The sequence below is a fragment of the Camelus bactrianus genome, chromosome 15 (genome assembly GCF_048773025.1).
Source record: "Camelus bactrianus isolate YW-2024 breed Bactrian camel chromosome 15, ASM4877302v1, whole genome shotgun sequence".
NCBI classification, from domain to species: domain Eukaryota; kingdom Metazoa; phylum Chordata; class Mammalia; order Artiodactyla; family Camelidae; genus Camelus; species Camelus bactrianus.
The window spans coordinates 62,937,821-62,961,040 of record NC_133553.1 but is presented as its reverse complement, the minus strand read 5'-3'; the positions used below and the strand labels follow the sequence as shown (position 1 = coordinate 62,961,040).

Here is a 23,220-nt window from a genome sequence, read left to right as displayed (position 1 = left end):
TCAAACTTTTTGGTCTTTGGGAAAACATTATTAAAACTCCAGAAAATTTTTATTTATGTGCATTATTTACCCTATTAGAAACGAAAAGGGAGAAAGTTTTAAAATATTTATTTTAAAATAACAATAAACCCCTTACATATTATCACAAATAGCACATCTTAAAGTAAATACCTATGTTGAAAAAAAAATTCATGGAGACATTGTCTTATACTTTGGAAATTTCTTTAATGTCTGGCTTTATAGAGGACATCTGGATTCTCATGCCTGCTTCTGCATTTAATCGTTAACACAGACCATGCAGCCGCTGAGAAATTCTACTGTAACTTGTGAGTGAGAAAATCAGTATGAAAAAGACACACATATAGTAAATATTGTTATGAAAATGGCTTTGGCCCAATAGATTTCCTAAAAGCATCTTGGGACCAGGACCACAGGAGTCTCTGAACCATACTTTGAGAAGCAATGTTATAAAATAACAGTATCAGTTTTGTCTGTTCCTGAATTAAAATGGAAATAGATAGTATGTACTTCTTTTTATGCTGGTATGATTATTCCATATTGTTGCATGTAACAATTTTATTACTGCGTAACACTCCATTGTATGAAACTGCTATAATTTATTTGTCCATTTGACTATTAATAGACTTTTGGATTCATTCTAGGTATTGATTTTATAAATAATACTGCCATGAACATTCCACTTTTGGTGTACTGTTGAAAAAATAAATTCACCAAAGTTGTAGGATACAAAAATCGACACTCAAAAACCAGTGAGGTTTCTATACACTTACAATGAACAATTCCAAAAGGAAATTAAGAAAACAATTCAATCTACAATAACATTTAAAAATAAAACATTTAGGAAATAAACTTAATTAAGGAGGTGAAAGACATACACGGGCTTAATTTCCATTAAAAGATTTCATACTTCCTTATTTCAAAATTTATTACAAAACTACAGCTATCAAAACAGTATGGTACTGACACAGAAACAGGCATATAGACAACACGGAAGAGAACAGACAGCCCAGAAATAAATTCTTGCTTATATGGTCAAATGATTTTCAACAAAGGTGCCAAAACTGTTTCAAAAGTAAAGAACTGTCTTTTCAACAAATGGTGTTGAGAAAACTGGATATTCACATGCAAAAGAATGAAGCTGGACCCTTCCCTTACACCCCATTACAAAATTAATTCAAAATGTATCAAAAACCTAAACTAAGACCTAAATTATAAGACTTTCAGAAGAAAACAGGGAGAAAGTGCCATGACGTTGTATTTGTAAAGGCTTCTTGCTAAATGCAAAGGCAAGAAATGTAAAAACAGACAAGTTGGACTACAGAATTAAAATTTTGTGTGCATCTAAGGACACAATTAACAAAGTGAAAGGGCAGCCTACAGAATAGGAGGAAAATATTTGCAATCATGTACCTAATGAAGGGTTAATATCCAGAATATATAAAGAACTCCCACAACTCAATGACGAAAAAATAACTCAATTCAAGAACGGGCAAAGAACTTGAATAGACATTTCTCCAAAGAAGAATGGTCAAGAAGCATATGGAAAGATGTTCAACATCACTAATCTTTAGGGAGATGAAAGTAAAAAATGTAGTGATGTTATCATACCTCACACCTATTAAAATGGCCACTAAAAAAAAAAAAAAAAAAAAAAACCAGAAAATAACAAGTGTTGACAAAGATGTGGAGAGACTGTAACCCTTGTGTTTTGCTGGCAGAAATATAAAATAGTACCATGGCTATTATGGAAAACAGTATGATGGTTCCTCAAAAAATTAGGAATTAACATACGACCCAGCAATTCTACTTCGGGGCATATACCCAAAATAATTGAAAGCAGGATCTCAGAGAGTTATTTGTGTTCACAGCAGCAATATTCACCATAGCCAAGAGATGGAAGCAACTCAAATGTCCACTGACAGAAGAATGGATAAACAAAACATGATATACACATATAATGGAGTATTATTCAGCCTTAAAGAGGAAGGAAATTCTGACACACGCTACAATATGGATGAACCTTGAGGACCGAACAAGTAAAATAAGTCAGTCACTAAATAACAAGTACTGTATTTTTCCAACTTACATAATGTAACTAGAGTAGTCAAAACTGACTTGCTTTAATCTCCAACCACTTCTGGGCTATTTCCATATATGTTAATTTCACAAAAATTTTATATGGAAGTTATTACTGCTTTATATAATCAATATTCAATTTTATTATGCTATTTTCCCTCCCGACTGTGTATACTCCCAAACGAGGCCCCTCCTACTTAGAAATACTGAACTCCGTTTTTCTTGCCGAAGCTCCATGAGACTGCCCAAAGCTCTGCCTGTCCTCAGAGCTCTCGCCTGAAATACTGAAGTATCAGCAAATGTCACAAGGGGGAAACGAGCCTCAAGGTCCTGGCTGCCTCTGATGTTCTCAAACATGGGCGTTCAGCTTTGCTAGCTGTTTTCAGAGGGAGGTTTGATCCTCAATGAGACACTTCACCTTTATCAGAGATGAAAGCCTTATTGTATATACTATTAACTCAGATAATTTATACGACCTTATGTTGATAAAAGCTACAAGTTTTAATAAAGGTATAAATTTCTTATATGCTAAAAAGAGACGTTTCAACTTCTGTCCCATGTTTAAAATCAGTTTACTAATGGAACCATATGCGATTAAACAGAAGAACTATATGAGCCCAAAAGAGTACATCTTTCAAAGAGTTTTTTGGAAGCAGAAGTTTCTACAAAGTTAAATGCTATTTTGTTGTTATTTTGTTTCACACAGGATCGAAATAAGACGTGACTGCTTTAGACAGGTTGCATTTGAAGTGCCTGTGAGACAAGTGCTGATTACCTGGATCTAGAATTCAGTACAGAAATCTGCACTGGAGACACAGACTTGGGAGTCAACAGCATGACAACAAGGGACAGACTATGACTACTCTTGAGGAATAATTTTCTATAACAAGGCAGAACATACAAATAAATCATTAGAGATCAATGATCAGATATTAAATATTAGATCTAATATCAAATATTAGAAACTGTATGAGGCAAAAAGTTGCATAGATTAGGTGATGAGCAATTTGGGGAAGAATGGGCATGTCAGAAAGGAGTTGAATGTGAGCAGGGTCTTGAAGCAGGGCGGGAGTGAGAAAAAGGAGACAGTTTGTCCAAAGGACATACAACAGCCTGACGGCACGGTGCAGCCAAACAATTAACTGGGAGTTCGGGGCCTTCTGCATTAGGCTAAGAAACCCAGCCGTCAGATATTGAAACATTCCGCACGGGAGGGTAATATTGTCAGGTTGGGGTTTTTTTGGTCTTTCTTCTCTTCTTTTTTATCTTTGTTTTTATTTTCTTAGCCAGATCACTCAGGCAACAATGAGGAAGTACTATGAACTTGAAGGAAAGGGTAGAGACTTGGGAGGTTATTCACCTGTCCTGGAGAGACCATGGCATGAGCTAATGCAGTGTCACTGAGGCTGGAGAAAAGACACATGTAAATGATTGTTATGATGTATGTACATAGATACCAAGAACTCAATACAGGCTACTTTTTTCCCTTTGTTACAAACATAAACCTTTTGTTTTCAAGATTTCAGTGGCAAATATTTCCCAGGTATTAAATATGTATATCAAAATTAGTGAAAAAAGTAAAATAACTATTCATAAGCTATGAAGGAGTAACATGTATTATCATCATAAAATACGAATGAAGTCATTATGAACCTGATAAAACATTTAATAAAGACAAATGCCAGGGCTGAACACTGTTATGGACTAAATTGTGTCCCCCCTCCCCCGTCAATTTATACATTGAAGCCCTAACCCCTCCTGTGACTATATTTGGAGACAGGGCCTTTAAAGAGATAATTCAGATTAAACAAGGTCCTAAAGGGAGAGCCTTAATCCAAAGTGACTGGTGTCCCTGTAAGATGAGGAGGACACACGAGGGCTGCATGCACAGAGAAAAGGCCACACGGGGACACAACGAGAAGGCGCCGTCCGCAAGCCAAGAAGACAGACAGCCAGGGCCGCAGGAGAAGCCAAATCTGCCGACGCCCTGATCCTAGGCTCCCAGCTGCTACAACCGTGAGATAAGAAACTCCAGTTGTTAAACCACCCGGGCTGTGGCGTTTTGTTATGGCAGCTCTAGTGAACTAAGTAAGACAACCACCAAGCGGGATTTTTCAAAACCCCAAAGTAACAGAAAGTTTATACACTTCCATTCCACAACTTTCTACATTGTGTTCTACACGTGGAGATAAAGCCCTTGCAAACAGACAAAGTTGGGAATAAATGCATACATTACAGCTGTTGAAATGGAAAAATATGGTTATTCAAGTGTTACCATGGCACTGCATTTTAGAGAGAGAATACGAAATTAGAAAATACGGTGCAATGTAATCAAATGAAGTTCAGTACAGGGGTAACCCATCAACCCAGTTGTCTGAGAAGATATCACGGAGATGCAAAAGCACCACTAGAAAAACATAAAGGAAAATGCACCGGAGTAATAAGATGCTCAAACACAACCTACAATTCTCTTGGCAGTGATACTGCATACAATGACTGTGTATGAAGCCATCTTTCTAGCAGCTACATAAGACATTAAATAAGCAGGTATTCAGGACTGAGTGATTCTGTTTTCAAGCCTGGATTCCCCAGTTCAGATCTTCGCATTGCACAGTATATCAACATACAAAACACCCATAATTCCACACCATATTTTAAAAGCCTCCAGCAGGCTCGCTAGAATGCGTGCTGACAAAGTGCAAACCAGCAGAAACATGGTGACGCTCCTAGCCTTGAGGCCAGTGGGCTTTACCAGGCTTTTAACACTCACAGTTTACACCTACATAGTTACCTACTGTTGAAATAACAGAACTATATGCTACCTGTGATTTCATTTTACCTGTAGCAGTTTGCCCCATACATGCAGGATGTCCGCTTGACCTTGTGTTCCTCAGAGCCATGTGGAACTGCATCGGTTGCCTCTGCTTTTGTGTGCGAAGTTTCAGGACTGCAGGGACCAGAGCTGGACTGAGGATGAGATCTTTGAGACCCATCACGGAAGGACTTGCCCTGGGCACTCGAACGGCTCTCAGAACAGCTCCTCGTCTCGTCATCTTTATTTCGTGTTCCTTTAGTGATGAGTTTATGCTCAGAAGCCTTACCAAGCTCCTCTGTTGGGATTTTGTTTCTCTGTGTACCAGTTTTCACGTTACTCACTTCTGTGCTATGTAACGTGGTTGCAGAACATGACTGTGGCACTTCCTATCAGACAAGTTGGAAAAATAAATAATAAAGCGAGTTTCAAAAGAAATATGTAAATTTTAGCATAAAAGCATGAAACTACAAGATTCATGCAATATACATATTTTAAAACTTTAAGATTCACATTTGAAAGTTATTAAAAATACCATGCACTGTCCTTACAATTTTTTATGTTACTGTAATACTTTATTTCTACCCTTTAAATATAATCATGATTTTTTCCCTATAGCTAAATAATTGCTCCTCCCTCACAGGAAAATTTGCATGAAGCTATGACAGACTTAGAAAATAAACATGATTCCTCTGAAGTAGTATAAACAACAGTTTCAGTTTAACCAATTAAAAGTATTCCGAGTCAAGTAAATATTCTCATTAGCACTGCAAAAACTTTTTAATGCATACTTATTACCAGTACAAAGAATAAGCCTGGTCTCATCCTATTAAAAATAACCTCTTAATTATCCATCCTTCCTGTGGAGCGGAAACATTGCTCAGATAAACCCCAGTCCTCCCAGCAACAATTTCTAGCATGTGATGACAACATACCAGATATACGTCAATGTTCACCCCTACATGTAACTAAGAACTCATGTACGCTGGCTGTCTTCTGGAAAATAGCTGGTTTTACTATTATTTACTATCCAATAGCTCAAATTTCTTGAGAAGATATTAGCATGACTTCTTTTCAACTAATTACTTAGATGTTTTGGTAAGTTTTTTCTTTTTTAAGAAACACAGTATGCAACTTGAAAATGTCATCCAAACTGACAAAAGACCTGGCAGAAAGAACCTAGGTCTAATCATGGCTCTTGCAGAGTAACAGATAACCTAGGGGAAAAGCAATCACGTGGCTACCTCTTGGAGCTGGCCCTCAGCTGGTGGCATTCATGCCACATCCTTCTAACATACACATTCTTTTCTCCCAAGCTGCTCAGCTGCACCCCGATCCCACCTCCCTTTGCTACGGGACCAACTAACACACGCCAGGAACTGGAACTGTGGGGTGGGAACAGAGCAATCCCGACCCGCCTCCCCACCTGGCGGTCCCCCACTGGGTCAACTCGCACCAACTGTCTTTTCCCCTGTAGAGGAAGCAATGGGGTAGGTCAGCAAATCCACTGGCTAAGTTGTCCAATAAAACGTCACTCTCTTACTCCTGTCGGCATCTCGAAACTCCACAATAAATTCTCTTAGAGTCTCTTTAACTTCTTCCCACAAGCACAGCACTATCCCCAGTGTTAAAACCTTCTGGGCTCTCGGTTCTCTCTGCATAAAGCCCGGGGGTGGGAATGTGAGTATGTCTCATACCTTTCAATCAGCCCCACGGGGAAAGGTCTGGTCTCACTGCTGGGGGCTCCTTTCAAACATAAGATACTTATACCAATTAATGTAAGCCCCCAGCTTTGGGCCTCAACAACAGTTTGGGGACAATGGGGTGAAAACAGCCCACTCAGTGTCCTGTCACATTTATTAAAGGGAAAAAAGGGCACACCTAGGGAAATAGTTAAGTAAAGCAGAATACATTCCTACCGTGAAACACTATGCAGAGGCTGAAAAGCATGAGGAAGATCTATGTATATCTAAGGATTTTTAAAATTAAACAACATATACTATGATTTCATCTAGCTTAAAAAAAAATCCCTATATATCTATGTGAGTATTTACTTGTGGAAATCCAAATGAGAAGATTTAAGATGCAAACCAAAACATCAGTAAGGCAATGGGACTGAAGGATGAGGCAAATCAGGATTCTCACTTTTTACCCCATATGCATCTGAATATTCTAACTTTTTACAACAAGCATCTACTATACTACCATTTAAAAATGAAAAACCAAAGGAATGAAATAAAAGAAATGAAATGTAGAGCATCATATTTCAACCTCCTCTACTTCCATGAAATGTAAAGGAGGATTTGGTTGTTTGTTCTGTTTTTCTTTTTAAGTATCTTTACAAGGAATATGTTTAATAGGTCAGTTTATTCCAAAAGAGAAAAGAGTAATCAAGCCACAGATATCAACACTACGGGTCAGGGGTTAATATATTCTAAGAGGTACAAAAGCTGGAATTCATAATGTTCTTTATGGAACTCTATGAAATATTGATATTCAGTAGACCCTTGGCATTCAAGAATTTAACATTTGTGGTTTCAATTATTTATAAACAGTCCCAAAAATCCATTACATGCAGTAATTTGTAAGTTTGCTGAGACATAAATTTGTACTGTGCCAGTTACGAAGCTCATGAGCCAGAGCAAGTCACTGAACTGGCAAATGAGGGAAGAGGAAAGATGCAGGATGCTCTGTACTTGGAAGAAGTAGGGGGAGGCAGAAGCCCTGTAGTTTGCAGCGCCCACATTGTTTATGCCCTAGATTAGATGAAAACAGGAAGAATGAAGTGTGGGAGGCTAGAGATCATGACAGAAGAGGCCAGATCCCTTACATTTTGTAAAATACATGCAAGACACCTCAGGGGATGGAGGAGCATGGAGCTGGTATAAGGTGACCTTGGTGCTTGAAGGTGGCCAGAATGTACTATCAAGGCGATTAAAATCCCCTGTGAACGCCCCAACAAGCCCTCCCCTGTCCCTCAACCACCTGAAGTTCTAATATACTACAAAGGAGAGGATAAAAAAGATCCCCCTAATACAAGTTCAGTGACGTAATTCGTTGTTTCCAAGCTGCACTTGGAAAGACTGACTGTGCTACTAAGTTGCCTTAAGAGCCCTGCATCAATGCCATTAGGACCCACACGGTAAGGACTGAGAAATCCAAAACTCCGGCCCCAACTCCACTCTTGAGCTTCAAACTCAGATATTCAACCACTAGCTAGACATTTCTTCCTCAAACTCAAAACGCCAAAATTGAAGTCCTCCCTCTGTATCATAGTTTTAGCCAACATAACCTATCCACTCATTGTAGCCAGAACTTTCAAAGTCTAACTTTCACTTCTTTCTTTCATTTTTCCGCAGATCTAAGCAACAAGTCCTGCAGTTTGCTTCTTAAATATTGACCTAATTTAACGCCTCTGCAAAGGAAGTTCCCTAGAGGTTCTACTTTGTTGTACTACGTGGATGGTTTGCTTCTTCGCTCTCCTTCTCAAGCCCCCCTCACAGGAAGACAGCATCCACTTGCTAAAGCTTTTAGCTTTAAAGGGACATAAGGTCACCAAAGGAAAACTGCAGTTTGCCCAAACCCAGGTTCGACATTTAGGGCATCTGGTATCAGAACAAAAGCTACACGTAGACCCAGATGTATTCTGTGATGATACTTCACGGTGCCCTAAGTTTCCCCGAGCCCAGAACCAAGTGCCACGGCAAGGTTTTCTCAGGCTAGTTGGTTACTGCCAACATGGAATTCCAGGCTTCTCTCTCTCGTGGGCCAACCTCTGTATGCTTTACCAAACTGCAACAACTGTGTCCCCACCTTTACGGGAAGAATCAAACAACATAGCCTTTATGGCCTTAAAGTTGAGTTTGACGAATCCACCTGCCCTTGGGGACCCCAATTATTAACAGCTTCTCTTTTTTCCTTTTTGTACATGAAAAGGAAGGGAATGCCCTTGGGGTGCTTACCCAAAACCATGGGGACCACCATCAACCCACAGTGTATGACAGGCAGCAACTGGCCCTGTGACACAGGGATCGCCTGCTTACCTTAAAGCCATTATGGCTACTGCGCTTCTCGTTAAGGCGACCAAGAAAACTGTGGGATCCTCCTTAGCGATTTTTGCGCCTCATGCAGTAGAAGCCCCCCTGAACTTCCATCATACTCAACATTTCTCGGCCAGCTGCCTCACCTATGAAGTCCTTCTGTTAAGAGCTCCTCACCTAATTCTCTCATGCTGTAATCACCTTAACCCTGCTACCCTCCTCTCCCTTCTGTCACCAAAGAAGTCGCTTAAGACTGCTTAGCACTGTGCTAATCACCTCCTGACTCCTCATGATGATTTACAGGAAACACCTCTTGGCAACCCTGACTTCTCATGGCTCACTGATGATTCACTATTTAAAAGGTGACGGTGGCAAACACTGTGCTGGGTGTGTTATTGCAACTGCCCTTGACATTGCTGAGGGCACATCTTCACCTTGGCTGCTTTGGTCCGACAGGCTAAATTATATGCTGTCACACGGGCTTGTTCCTTAGCCAAGGGCAAACCTGTCAATATTGATACTGATGGTACATATGTTTTCAGAATAGTTCATGAGTTCGGAATGTTGTGGAAGCAACATGGCTCCCTTACTTCCCACAGAAATAAAATTTTAAATGGTCCTTATGTTCAGGAATTACTGGATACAATACTTTTACCTACCACTGTAGCTATTATTAAGATTCCGGGGCATTCCCAACTTGACTCTCTGGAAGCTAAGGGAAATCACCTTGCTGACATTTCTGCAGGGAACGCTCTGCCCTTAAAGGGGCCAACAGCAGCCACACCACTGCCACGGTCCAAAGGGACGTTTTCCCAAATGATAACTTAGAAAAACTGGCTAGAGAAGCCCAACAACTGGCCTCAGAAAATGAAAAACAAGATTGCAAATTCAAAACCCGTTGGTTAGATAAAAAGAGAAAGCTCTGGTCTGGACCAAGTTACAACCAAGCCTGACTGGAGACTCTAAACTCCCCTCTCCTCACCACAATACGTGCACTATAGCACTGGTCTACTGACAAAATGATAGCATTCCTGAATCGATATTGATGGGGAAACATTAACAAGGCCACCAAAGGTGTCTACCTCACTTGCCCTACTTGTCCCAAATACAAGCCAGGGAAGCCTGTTTGTACTGCTCCCAATTTAAACGGCCTAACGCACCACTCAAGGGCTGGCAGATGGATTTCATATAACTTGTTCTGTCTCATGGATATAAGTATGTTTTATTAGTGGTCTGTATGTTTTTACATACAAATAGGCTTCCCTTGCAGACAGGCTGCTGCTGCTTCTGTGTTAAAGTCCTTTTAGAAAAGATTATCCCTACCTGAGGAACACCTCTCAAACTTCACGGTGATCAAGGAACACATTTTATTGACTGAGCATGCCAACAAGTCTATGCTGCCTGGCCAGTTTTACAACACGTTCACTGTGCTTACCACCCTCAGTCTTCTGGTTTAGCTGAATGCACTAATGGTGTTATTATAACTCAATTGGCAAAATTTGTTAAGGCCCTCCAAACACCTCGGCCAAATGCATTGTCATTGATCTTTCTAAATCTCAGATCCACCCCTTTTGGAATGCATAAGCTCTCACCCTTTAAGACACTCACAGGATGCTCAGTGCACTTGGCTCTTGCCTCTTTTGACTCACAAGCGATAAAGGAAGAGACACTCCAATATTGCAAAGGCCTAATTCCTTCATTTAAAATAACCACGTTTTGACTAGAGCAATCTTTTCACAGTATATTCTCAGGAGATGATGAACTGAAACGTCACATCTGGCAACCCGGATATTTCATCTATTGGAAAACACCTCCAGAAGAATTCTCTTCAACCTTGCTAGAAAGGCCCCTATCAGGTACGGCTAACCAACCCTTGTGCTACCAAACTCTAAGGAATAGACTCTTGGATTCATGTGACACACCTAAAAAATGCACCAAACCCTGACTGGACCTGCATATCATCTGATGACCTGAAAGTAAAGATGTCCCATAACTGACGCAGATGATATCTGATGACACAGCTTTCCCAAGATATCCAGACCAGGCCCATTGGAAGTTTGTCTGCCAAACCTTTGATGATGACGTAACACTTCAGATGCTCTCTAATCTCTACAGTCTTGATAACATACAGACTTTAGACTAAAAAATGCCTGAAAGTTCTTCCTCCTACCCCTCCTCAGACTTGAATGTGACTACAATAAGTTTCCAATCTGTGCACTTTCCCACCAATGTGAGACACCATACCCAGGAAAGGTCCCTCCTGGCATGAAGGTACAAAGCCACTAAAACAAGAAAATATGACTCTTGATCAGCAATGCTTTCAGAGAATGACCTTGATCAAAAGGGGGAAATGTAAAAAATTAATAAACAGAAACCTCAATTAAATAGTCAAGAGACAAGAAGGCAGAGCTCTCATGCTCTGTGATGACAGCAGAGCACAACAGGAAGAAGAAAGACTCCTCTTCTTTCCTGGCAAAAACTCAGCCAATGAAAAATCATGGACTCTACTACCGCCCTCCCAACTTCCTTTTCCCCTCTATAAAAGCATTTTCCTTCCCTTGCCATGAGGAACTTGCACGTGGCTCACCCATGACTGCAGACTCGGAATTGCAATTCTCTGCTGATCCCAAATAAACACATCTTTGCTGGAGAAATATCTGGAAGTCTATTTGCTTTAAGTCAGCAATATGTTTAGAGGGTAGAAGATATTAGGGCTCAAAGTTATATAAAACAATTTTATCTTAAGTTTTTATGGCCAACATATATGAGTCAGAATACATTTTGTTTTCATTTATTAAACTTGACTCCATAAGTAAGCAAAGGAGCTGAGTGTATCGTGACTAGACCCCACTTCTCTAGCTGGAAGAAAGGAAGCAGAATCTTCCCTAAATGGACAGGAGGCAGGAGTGAGAGGAGTACTGTAAAAGGACTGACTCTCTGGGCCAGCTGCTGGCATTTCAATCAATCCAGTGCATCCTATTCTAAAACCAATCCTACTCCTCTGGCTCTCGCTGAGATTAAAAAGCTGGGGACCCACAGAGCTTAGCCATAGGTTTACAAGGATCATGAAAACTGTCATCTAAAGTCACCCCTCTCCTGAAATGAAGAACACTTGATCTTTCACCCAAGGGCCATCTCTCCCTCTCTCTCTTTTTAACCTTCTCTCTCTCTCTCTCTAAATGCACCCAATAAATGGAATTTACTTGCTTTAAGTACCCAGTATCGAAGAATGCTCAAGTCAATCAAACCATAGCAAAGAAAAGATTTACAAACACCGCAAGTTAGCCCAGAAGCAATCCTGCAAAAGGCTGTCAGGAACTACCCATCAGTTCTTCTCTTCATACGTATCAAGAAAAAGGTAGTGACAGGCAGTCTGAGAATGGCCAACAGAATAGAAGAAACCAGGTTTTCAAAATGGAGATACCAAATTATGACTGGAGTCAGGTGGTTTCCACCCTTTTCCAGTCCGAAAATTTCTAAATTAAATAGCCTTATTTTCTACAATGCAAATACTATAAAAAAAAAAAAACAAAAAAAAAAAACAAAAAAAAACACCCGGGCTAGTTTTTATTTTGATAAACTCAATAATAAAAAGCAGTTTTGGTTTTCTCCTTCACGTATACAGCATATAATTATTTCTAACTAGAACACTTGATGAAGAAAATAAACAATCAAGTAACGAATTTTTAAAACTCACCTTGGATGGGATGACAGACTCTTCCTGACCAGCATTTTTACACTTTTTCCCTGCGTCTTCTTCTGCTGATGTACCTTCTGAATTTCCTGATGAAATAGATAGCTTTCTTCCTTGCTGTGTTATGTTTACTTGGGTTTTATCTTTGCAGATTCCTTCTTTTCCACTTTCCTGGATTACGTTATTATCTGACACATATACAAGTATATACACATAAAAAAAAAAAAAGAAAAAAATTATCTCCTGTACGTTTAAATGTCAATAATCTGAACCAAAAACAAAAGGAAGAAGAAAAGAAAAGATGGAAGGAAAGAAAAAGGGATGAGGAAAACTAAAGTTCTATTTATATTAAGGCCAACCTGAAAATGCACATTTGCAAATCTCAAAAAGTACTAAGCAGCACCACGGCCAAGAGCTCCTGCCCGGGAGTCACCCAGGCCAAGATGCTGACGTGGGCAGGCCCCATCCTTTAACAGTTTCATCTCACCTCTCTGAACTTTGGCTTCATCATCTAGAAAAAGGGAGTTACAATCATAACTCATGGAGTTATCAGGAGAAGTAAATGAGGTGAGATATATATAAACTATCAGAGCGCCACATGCATCTTAGCTATCATGTATGTTCTTTTTAATTTTAACACTGAATTTCTCTAACAGAGAACCTGACACATAGCGACCCAACGAGTTTTACATATCCATTGAGCCCCAAACATCCACAGTGAGGAATGCAACTTCAGTTATCTTAGATATAGATTGAGAACCCAAAATAACCAGAAAGGGAGAGCAATCTATAAAATTTACTGATAAAGACAACAAGTCTCTTGGAAATGTTAGCCCTCTTGATTGTGGTGGTGGTTTCATGGGTGTAGACATCTATTAAAATTCACCAAACTGTGCATCTGAAATATGTGTGATTTACTGTACAGGAATCATACCACAATAAAGGTGTTAAAAAACAAAACAAAATTAAAAACAGAAAGCAAGTCTTAACAATGGGCACTACATCCCATATACGTAAGGTTCAACATAGTGGGGACAATTAGGTCAGTATCATATTTTGTTAACAAATTCATGAACAAATTTCTAATCAGAAAAGAAAAAAGATGTACTTATTTTAAGAGAAAAATCTTCATTGTTAGTTGTCTTTTTCCCCTACCTCATAAGGGCAGAGACTTTCTGTGCCTTGTTCACTGTTCCCAACTTGTGCCTCCAGTATCTAGAGCTGAGCCTAACATAAAACTCGTGCTCAATGAATATGCCTGAGTAAATGAACTGTGAGCACAAACAGAAACTGTCCGCAGATCCCCCTGAGAGCCTGGATGCCTGGATACAGGTATGTAAGGCCATCCGTAGTCACCATCCTAATGCTCTAAAGCCAGGGTTAGCAAACTTTTTCTGTAAAAAGTCAGACTAAGTATTTTAAGCACTGTGGGCCACATAATATTTGTCACAACTACCCAACTCTGCCTTTGTGGTGTGAAAGCAGCCACAGACAATACATACATGGATGAGAATGGCTGTGCTCCAATAAAATGTTCTTTATAGAAGCAGGCAGTGTGCTGAATTTGGCTTATGGGCTGTAATTGGCTCAGAGCTGTTCTAAAGGATATTCAAATGGCCTGAAATCATACTCCTTTATTAAGTTCAGTAAAGAAATACTAATAGAACACTGTCCATATTATTAAACAGGAAGAAAATCACTGAACCGATCTAAAAATAATGTATTATTAAAGGGAACTTATGAATAAACTATCTAATAACTAAACTTGGCCTCACTTACTTAAAACTTCATTTTAAATATAGATTAGGAAATATTTCATATCATCTTAGAAACTGTCAGAAATAAGACTAAAAAGGGCTGACTGTACAGCTTGGTGAAGCAAATGACCAAATGCTACAACAGTTATGAGTTAGCTGAACCAAGGAAAATAATCAACTATGATATTGCTTATTAAGCTAAGACCTAAAAAACTGTAAGTTAAATAAGACACAGCTTTTGCCCAAATGGCAGTTTACCACATTCCAAGTGTCACACATGTATATAAAATTCTAAAATTAAATATATATATATTTAAAATATTAAATTCTTTAAAATTCCAAATTATCTACTACAAATATTCGTTCTGGGGACCAGTTAATTTCTCTTTGCATAAGGCATTTTGATATTGTTAAAATGCTCTTCACAAAGTATATATAAAATAAATAACTGGCTCAGAAAAATCTTTATATCTGGCATATAAAATATTTTTCTAAATCCAAGATAAGTACAGTTAAATAACAGAAGTAGAAAAAAAAATTAGCTATTAGAACAAATCACTTTATTTCCAGCAATTACATTTGAATTGCATTTACTTGCATGAGCTACCACACCAGTACTATATGAATGCTAGCTCAACTACATGCATAGACGTCGCTAAAATCACATCCATGCAATCTTGTCCTCCAAAGAAACCACTCCTAACAGTTACATTAGCAATGTGATGAAACAGACTTGCACTCATAGTAAACAATTTCACGGTTACCGGAAGAAAGGGGATGGAAAGGGATAAATCGGGGAGTTTGAGATTTGCAAAGGTTAACCACTATATATAAAAATGGCTAAAAAACAGATTTCTTCTGTATAGCACAGGGAACTACATTCAATATCTTGTAATAACCTTTAATAAGAAAGAAAATGAACATGAATATATGTATATATATGCATGACTGGGACATTATGCTGTATGCCAGAAATTGACACATTGTAACTGACTATACGTCAATTAAAAAAAACAAAAAAGAAACAAACAAATTTGATGTGTATCCTTCTTAACTTTTTCCTAAGTTTAAGCAAATATATCTACAAATGCATAAACACACACAGGGCTAAAAGTATACATGTTACTATTTCTGTGGGATAAATATCTAGAATTGTAATTTCTGGATCAAAATGTATTGTATATTTAAAGATTTAACAGATTTTTGGCAAATAACTTTAAAAGGCTATACCAGCTTACAGTTCCACCAGCCATGTTTGATGATACCTATTTCTGTCAGTACTGGATATTATCAATTGCTTAGATTTTGAAGAGTTTAATGAATAAAAACTAATATCTGGTTGTTTAAATTTACATGTTCCTATCTGATAATAGTCCTATATTTATTGGCTATTTATATTTATTCTTCTGTGGTATATAATATACAATACCCAAAATTTCTACTGAGTTCTACTTTCTTTTATATTACTAAGTAGACAATTATTAAAAATCTTCTATTTCATAACCAAGACAAATAATATATCCCAGTATATTGTTTGTCAGTCTGCTATCTGCCTCTGACTTTGTTTACAGTGTCTTTTGCATAAAAATTTTTTTTCATCTTTAAGTACATCTGTCAAGTTTTTCCTTACAGTTCAAGGTTCCCCATCATCTTAAGAAAGTCTCCCAGAACTAATAAAAATATTTCTTCATAGTGTCTTCAAATGCCTTAACAGTTTCAATTTTTACATTGGTTATTAACGTAATAGAAGTTTATTTATGAATATGTTATGAGCATTGCTCTATTATTATTTTCTTTCAAATGCAAAGCTGATTTTCCCAACATCGTATTTAATAATAATATATCCTTTCCCCAGCAATTTGAACTGATAATTTTTTATACATTAAATGTATGTTATTCTAATCTGTTTCATTCTTTTTCACTGATAGAACTTACCTATTCCTATGCCAGAACTACCAACTACTAAAAGTAGGCACCAGGCCCAGATTGCGATAAAGTAAAATTCAACAAAGAAACAGATATTTCTGTTATTCACGCTGCCCTTGAACATGTATGGAAAGTCTTCTAATTCACTTTATACAGTGCTGACATAGTTTTAACGCCAAAATCTGATATGGACGGCACACACGGAGAAAAATACTAACCACACTTATGAATATAGACATAAGTGTCCTAAACTAAATATTAGCAAATCTAGCCAAGCACAAAAATAATAAGCCACCATGATAAAATCAACTTATTCCAGGAACACAAGCATGGTACGTTAGGAAATCTACCAACACCAGTAGTTACGTTAATACATGAAAATGCAGGACTGTTTCTACACCAAAAATTTTTTCAAAGTAGTCAACAGTTATTCCTCAATTGATCAATCAATCAATCAATCACTCTAAATACAGTAAGAGTATCAGAATCGAATCCTAATCATATCAAATGCTGAAACACTAACAGAATTTCTGTTAAAATCCGGAATAAAATATAGATGCCAGTTTTATCCATTTTTATTTAGAATTTATAGGATCTACTTACAAAATAAAATAAAAAATGTTTTAAAAAGCACTAGATAGATCTGAAGAGCCAAAATTATCACAACTCTGTAGATACGATTATACAGCTAGAAAATCCAAGAGGCAAAAAAAAAAAAGAGTTAATTAGATCACTGAGCAAGTTGCTGAAAATAAATACATAGAATAACTAGCACTTTAGGTAAACTCTGAACCATAATTAGATTAAACAATGTCAGTTAAGTATTTATAATCTGTACCGAGTTGTCATACAGAAAATATTCAGAGTGCAAAATTAAATGCAAACCAAATGGTTTGGGGACTACTTACTACTTCAGTCTTTATCAGCATGTGTCACTTTTCATGACTTCATGTTGGAGGGTTAGAAGATGGGGAAAGGAGTACTAAAGGGTACCATGATACCCGTGAAAATGTAAGAGCTCTTTTTTCAGTCTAGCAAGCGCGCCATACACTAGGAGTTGTAACTCGTCCTGGGGCCCAGAAGGCTGAGAGAACACAGATAAGTGGAAGCGAAGAGAGGGAAGGTTCTAATAGCCTTTGCCCAAATATATTCACTTATCGATCACTACAGAGACGAAAAAAATTTTAGCCCAAGCCTAAGAAATTCATGATAACATCCAAGGGCTAGTATCTGGGGACCCAGAGAAATAAATAAACTAGAACAATACTGGCTGAAAAACAGAAAGGATAGACTGATCACACCAACAGTCAAATACATACAAGAACTAAGCCAACAGTTACAATGAGAAAAGATCCAGGAGGGCAAGGGCATATTAATAAAATAAGAAACAGAACCAAAACCAAACTCCGAGAACATATATTTAGGTGGCCATATAGTGATATGGTTCGGGGCATGAGCTTTATAAAGAGTCAAGCAGAGCTGTTCTCAATTACAGCTTTGGCATTTATGATCTTAGACAGGTCATTTAACATCAATTAACATTATTACATGTCCTGTGCTTAATGATACAGAAGGTTCCAAAATACCAAGATGGTTTAAATAAAGATCCATGAACACAGTATAGTACTAACGCTGTAAAAGACATAAGAAACTATCCTACATCTAAATGAGCCTACAGTGCATCCGGGAAATTGATTTTTAAAAATCACTAGCATTGGTCTATTGACCTGGATGATACATTACTTAAAAAACAAAACAATAACAATAATAATAAAAACTACACAGAAGAAGTCAAATTATTCCAACCTTTAACTAGCTGGATTCAAGCACTAAACTGCCCTTTACTTCTAAGTCTTCCTGTCTTTAAAGGAGTTAAGTAACCTAACTTTGTTCTTACAAGTGTTTCCCCAAAGTCTAAAATATAAGACTATATGACTGAATGCAAAGGCTTTTTTATTTTCTCTTGAAGCTTTAATATTTTAAGTACATTGTGAACTATACAGTGTTCCTGTCCAAATCAATGTCACATTATTCTCATTTGCATTTTCAAGGCAAAGTGCCCAAAAAAGTGCTTCTTATTTTATATGGTGCATCTATCAAGTGAAAGTTAAAGGCTATATTTATAATCTGAAGCAAACATATTTTGGACTATTATAAATAACGTAACAGCGGAAGTCAAGAAGCAGTTGCAGCACAAAACAACTCCGAAAGAAAAGAATTTGTAAGGAGTCAGTTCACGCTGGTCTAATTTTTGGTCATATAGTTACTCTCTCTATATTAGAGAAAATGTTCTGCTGAGGGAAAGTACCTGCCCCTTCTCCACTACCATCCCCCGTTCTCCAATCCATTCCTGCAAATTGAGGAGCACCACACTTAATGAGAAATGTTACCGGTAAGAATATATTATATATGTAATGATGGGTGATAGGAGATTGAAAACCACTGTCCTGGAATACAACTCGTGCCAGGAAATCTTAGATTTAGATGTGAAAATTCTCCAGATTAAATAGCATCTCCCTCAACACATAATACATAACCTATTTTTCCCACAAGATCGCTCTGATCCTACTATAATCAAAACTAGCATTAAATAAGGAATATTCTGTACACAACATATTTGATCAAAAACTTTAGAAGACTTCTATGATCACTATGCTGAGTATGAGAAGTGATAAGAATCATAACATTCAACTGAAATATTTATACAATTGTGCTGTTAACTGATAAAAGATAATGTCCAAAGTAAAATGGCAGAGTAGCTTGATTGAGTGAATCATCCCAAACAAAGCCATTATAAATTTTGGACAAAATATTAAAAAAAACAACAAGTATTTGAAGGCACTGGAGAGTAACCAAAAAGGCAGAAATAAAGAGTCTGACCTTGAAAAATTAACTACGGCCTGTGAGGTTTGTGAATTTGTGGTGTTTCTCCTGAGGGCAAACCTCAATTCACAGGTGACAGAAAGCTGCAGCCTTATTGGCTTAACTGGTCAGGGGACAGAGTCTGAAGCTCATGGAGCAGATAGAAAGTTAAAGACAAAATCCCAGAAGGAAGAAAGGTTTAGAGGAACAAGAACCAAAATCTACATGTAAAATTGACCCAAATCCTTGGCTAGTTGCTAAACTTCACGTGCACGGGGGAAACCCCAGGAACCCGGAGGAAGAGCAGCAGCTGGAAGCTGGAAGAACCAGGCGGGGACTGCAGCTGCTGTACACACAGGAGAAAGAGAGTTCAGGGCCTGAATTAAATGCCCATTAAGAAACCAGTAAGAAAATTTCCTATTACGCCAACGTAACTGCCTGTTGGAATAAAAATACGTATTCAGAGGAACATAAAATCAAAGCCTCTACACGCTGTCATTCATAACATCCATCCAGTAGAATAACCAGGAAAACGTGACCCAGATAAAGGAAAAACAAGCAGCCAACAGATACTAAACCGAAGATGACTGAAAAAAACAACTAGTAAAACTTTTAATAATCTTGGCTTAATGGGAACACCCAGCAGATGACGTAAGTCATTGCAGTATCTGCCATGACAGTGAGCTATATGCTAGGACACTGGTCTCATCTAATTGGACTCCTTCGACACTTAACATTGTGTTCTTGGCACTTTTATATTTAATTAAATAAAATTTAAACACTCTTACTGAGCTTGTCTTTTATCTTAGACGTGATCCAACAAGTTAGTTTGAAAATGTATGTTAATAAGTCCAGCATATAAGATTAACAGTACTTGTTAAATCAAAAAATAATTAGCAGAATGGTGTTTGATAGGTGGCATAAAATAGCTTATGTTTTAAGTTAGACTTCATGGATACATCTAAAAAAAAATGTTAGCTTAAGTTATACACTTACGCAATCACTATTCTATCTCCATCATTTGTTCAGAAAAGCTTTCGAATTCTGCTTAATGTTGTCTTGAAGCAAAACCCACCTCCACTGCTGACTGGCGCTGAAAGGTTTTGCTCACTTAGATCTTCTGTTAACATCCAGGCTGGAAGGATTCTTCTCCTCTGGGCAGGGTTTGGCTGTTGCTTACTCATGCCTCTGCATTCACCTAGGAGGGACTAAAAAGACATCTATATATTAACTGCTAAAAAGAGCCCGCATCCTTAATGGAACTGTAACGTTATTTACTTTGCAGGAAACTGCCATTAAAAAACAAATCCATCTGCAACCGTGGACTGAGTTAGTCAAATTTCTCCAAGAGAGAAATTCAATATCTCTATTAGCTGAAGTGTTGGTCTCGGCGATATTCTCTAGAGCTTAACTTCAAAACAGCAAAAGCAGATCAATGCTAGCAAGACTGTCATGCTACGTCTAACAGCGGCTGTCTTTTCTCTCCTCAGATTACCTAAGAGCAAATTTTAAATGGATGAGACCTTAAATTTCTCACCACGCTGTTTGCGGTAGGCTGGGTCTCTGCTATTTCTGTGCTGCTTTCCAGCTGTGGGTCACCAGTTGTCTCAACAGGCAAGTCAACTGAGGAAGATTTTGGTGTCTCATTCAATACATCATCTTCATCAAGCATTTGACTGTTCCTATAAAGTAAAACTGAAATTCATTTAGTAATCATTTAAACTCAAACCACTTCTATTGTCTACCACGGCATTCTCCCGAGTACATCTAGCTCGTGAGTTACGCCACTTTCCCAGACTTAGCAAGACAAAAAAGCAGATTACAACGTGCTAGAATAACATCTACAGACTACAACGTGGTCTTCGTCGTCTACCCACCGCATCACCATAAAAGACATCAATCTTTCCAAATCATGGGCCTAGAAACCACAGCTACTTATACAGTGGGCAGTAGCCACCTCTGTCAAGGCTGAAGGGCTGTTTACTTATTTAGTGTTTGTCCAGATAATCCATAAAAGTTCAGATCACTACCCATTAGGCTCCTGAAGAAAAAAAAAAAAGAAAATCTTGAGGTCAAGTTCACACATAGCTGCTACTGGGGTTCTGGCCAGTACCGCCATTCGTGAAATCTCCCCCAAACTTGTAGTCCAACTGAAAGCTAAACGTTCTGACACAAGAGCATCCAAGGTCACATGTGGGACATACCAGTGGAACCGATTACCTCCTCCTCACAGCAAAGTGTGGTAAGATCGTGCAGAGTTGATGGATCATTATTCCTCATGTCTGCCTAGCGATGACCGAACAGACTTATTTTTGAAATTTTTAAGATGTAGATATGAATACCACTCGGAAATAAAAAGGAAAAAACTACTATCATTGATCCAAGTACAACAACTTGGATGAATCTCAAAGGCAGTTTGCAAAGTGAAAGAAGCCAGACACAAAATGTACATATACCATGTGATTCCATTTAGATGACATTCCGAACAGGTGAAGCATCAAGGACAGAAATCAGATCAGTGGCTGCCAGAAGCTGGGGGTGGAGGAGGGGAATGACCACAAAGCAGCAGCAGGGAACTTTCTGGGGAAAGGAAAATGTTCTATATCTCACTGTGGTGGCACTGACATGACCATACACATTTGTCAAAGTGCACTGAATTACACATTTACCCGGGGTAGACTTTACTATGTGTAAACTGTTCCTCAAGTAAAAGTAAATTTTAAAATACTGAAGATACAAGATGTTAAAAATTTGTCTAGCTGAGAAGAGAATTAATGGCTTGTTTTGTTTGATTTAGTGCATCTTACAGGAATAACCTCCTCCAAAGGCAGACTTGAATTCATGGCAGAAATCAGCCAAAAGAGAATAACTTAGACTAAACCTCTGTGCAACACCACAGTTTTCGTTCATTCAATAAATGTTTTTTTAAAACACCTAGTGTATGTCAGACACTGTTCCAGGCACTGGGGATTCAGACTTGAAAATGTATTTTCAAGATTTACTTACTTTCCTCATCAGTGTCTTAAAGAAAATAACCTCTCTAGAGAGACAATGTACTTCCTCATCAGCAATGAAATTCAGATAAAACGTTTTACAATATTCAAAGTCACGTATTCAAGAAATCAGTGCCTGCTAAGCACCCACCAATGGAGAGGCAACAGGAATGCAAGACAAAATTAATGTTAGTCCTTCTATATGAAGCATGTCATAATTTAATGAACTAAAATATAAATTTTTTTTTTTTTTTTTGGTTTTCTCTTACCTTGACTTCTCAAACAAGTATGAGTTTTGGTAATTCTAGCAGAACAATTTCATGGAAACATACAGAAAAGAGTGAAAAATGAACAAACTAGGCCTGGTGTATACAGACCACACATATGCTCCCACTGAGTTGGTTATGAATGGGTTTCATTACACAGTCTAAATACTAAACAAAAAGCATACTGACATGAGAAAAATGGAATCCTCAAGAAACGACCAGTTTTTGTACTGTTATTTTGTTGTTCAAACCTGTTTCTTAGATTCACAACTGGTTGGGAAAAAAAAATTTATAGTGGTATCAGGGTCCTTAAAACTGCCATAAAGCACATTTACAAATTTAGATATAATTTATATATTCTGGAAAGCAAAGATCTGAGGTGCACAGTTTGATCAGTTTTGACAAATGCATACATGCATGTAACCTACACCCTTATCAAGACACAGAATATGGAAGTCAATCAAGATGGCAGAGTAGGAGGACATGGAGCTCAACTCCCCCAACAGACGCATCAAAAACATATCTACATGTGGACAATCCTCACTGAAAACTGACTGGAAACTGGCAGAAAGAGTCTTGTACTTCCATGCACAGTAGGTACCGTTTTGTGCCTTGCTTCATTGGTAGATTCCTTAGGATTTCCTAAATAGACAATCATGTCATCTGCCAATAAAGACAGTTTTATTTCTTTCTTTCCAACATTATGTACTTTATTTCTTTTTCCTGCTTTACTGGACTGGCTAGGACCTCCAGTAAATGTTGAACAGAAGTTG

The 23,220-nt window shown here is 38.0% G+C and overlaps 1 protein-coding gene across 8 annotated transcripts in view; it reads right to left on the bottom strand.

Moving 5' to 3' along the window:
* APLF (aprataxin and PNKP like factor) overlaps positions 1-23,220 on the bottom strand; it is an 83,154-nt gene that overhangs the window by 37,707 nt on the left and 22,227 nt on the right. For all 8 annotated transcript variants that reach the window (XR_012499000.1, XM_074341257.1, XM_045523204.2 and 5 more), the window contains exons 4-7: positions 20,726-20,870; positions 20,264-20,396; positions 12,647-12,831; positions 4,937-5,298 (exon numbers count right to left, since the gene is read on the bottom strand). Coding sequence is in view for 7 of the 8 variants with exons in the window: in XM_074341257.1 (XP_074197358.1) it covers positions 4,937-5,298; positions 12,647-12,831; positions 20,264-20,396; positions 20,726-20,870 (825 nt within the window). In the remaining variant the exon portion in view is untranslated. The remainder of the gene's footprint in view (positions 1-4,936; positions 5,299-12,646; positions 12,832-20,263; positions 20,397-20,725; positions 20,871-23,220) is intronic.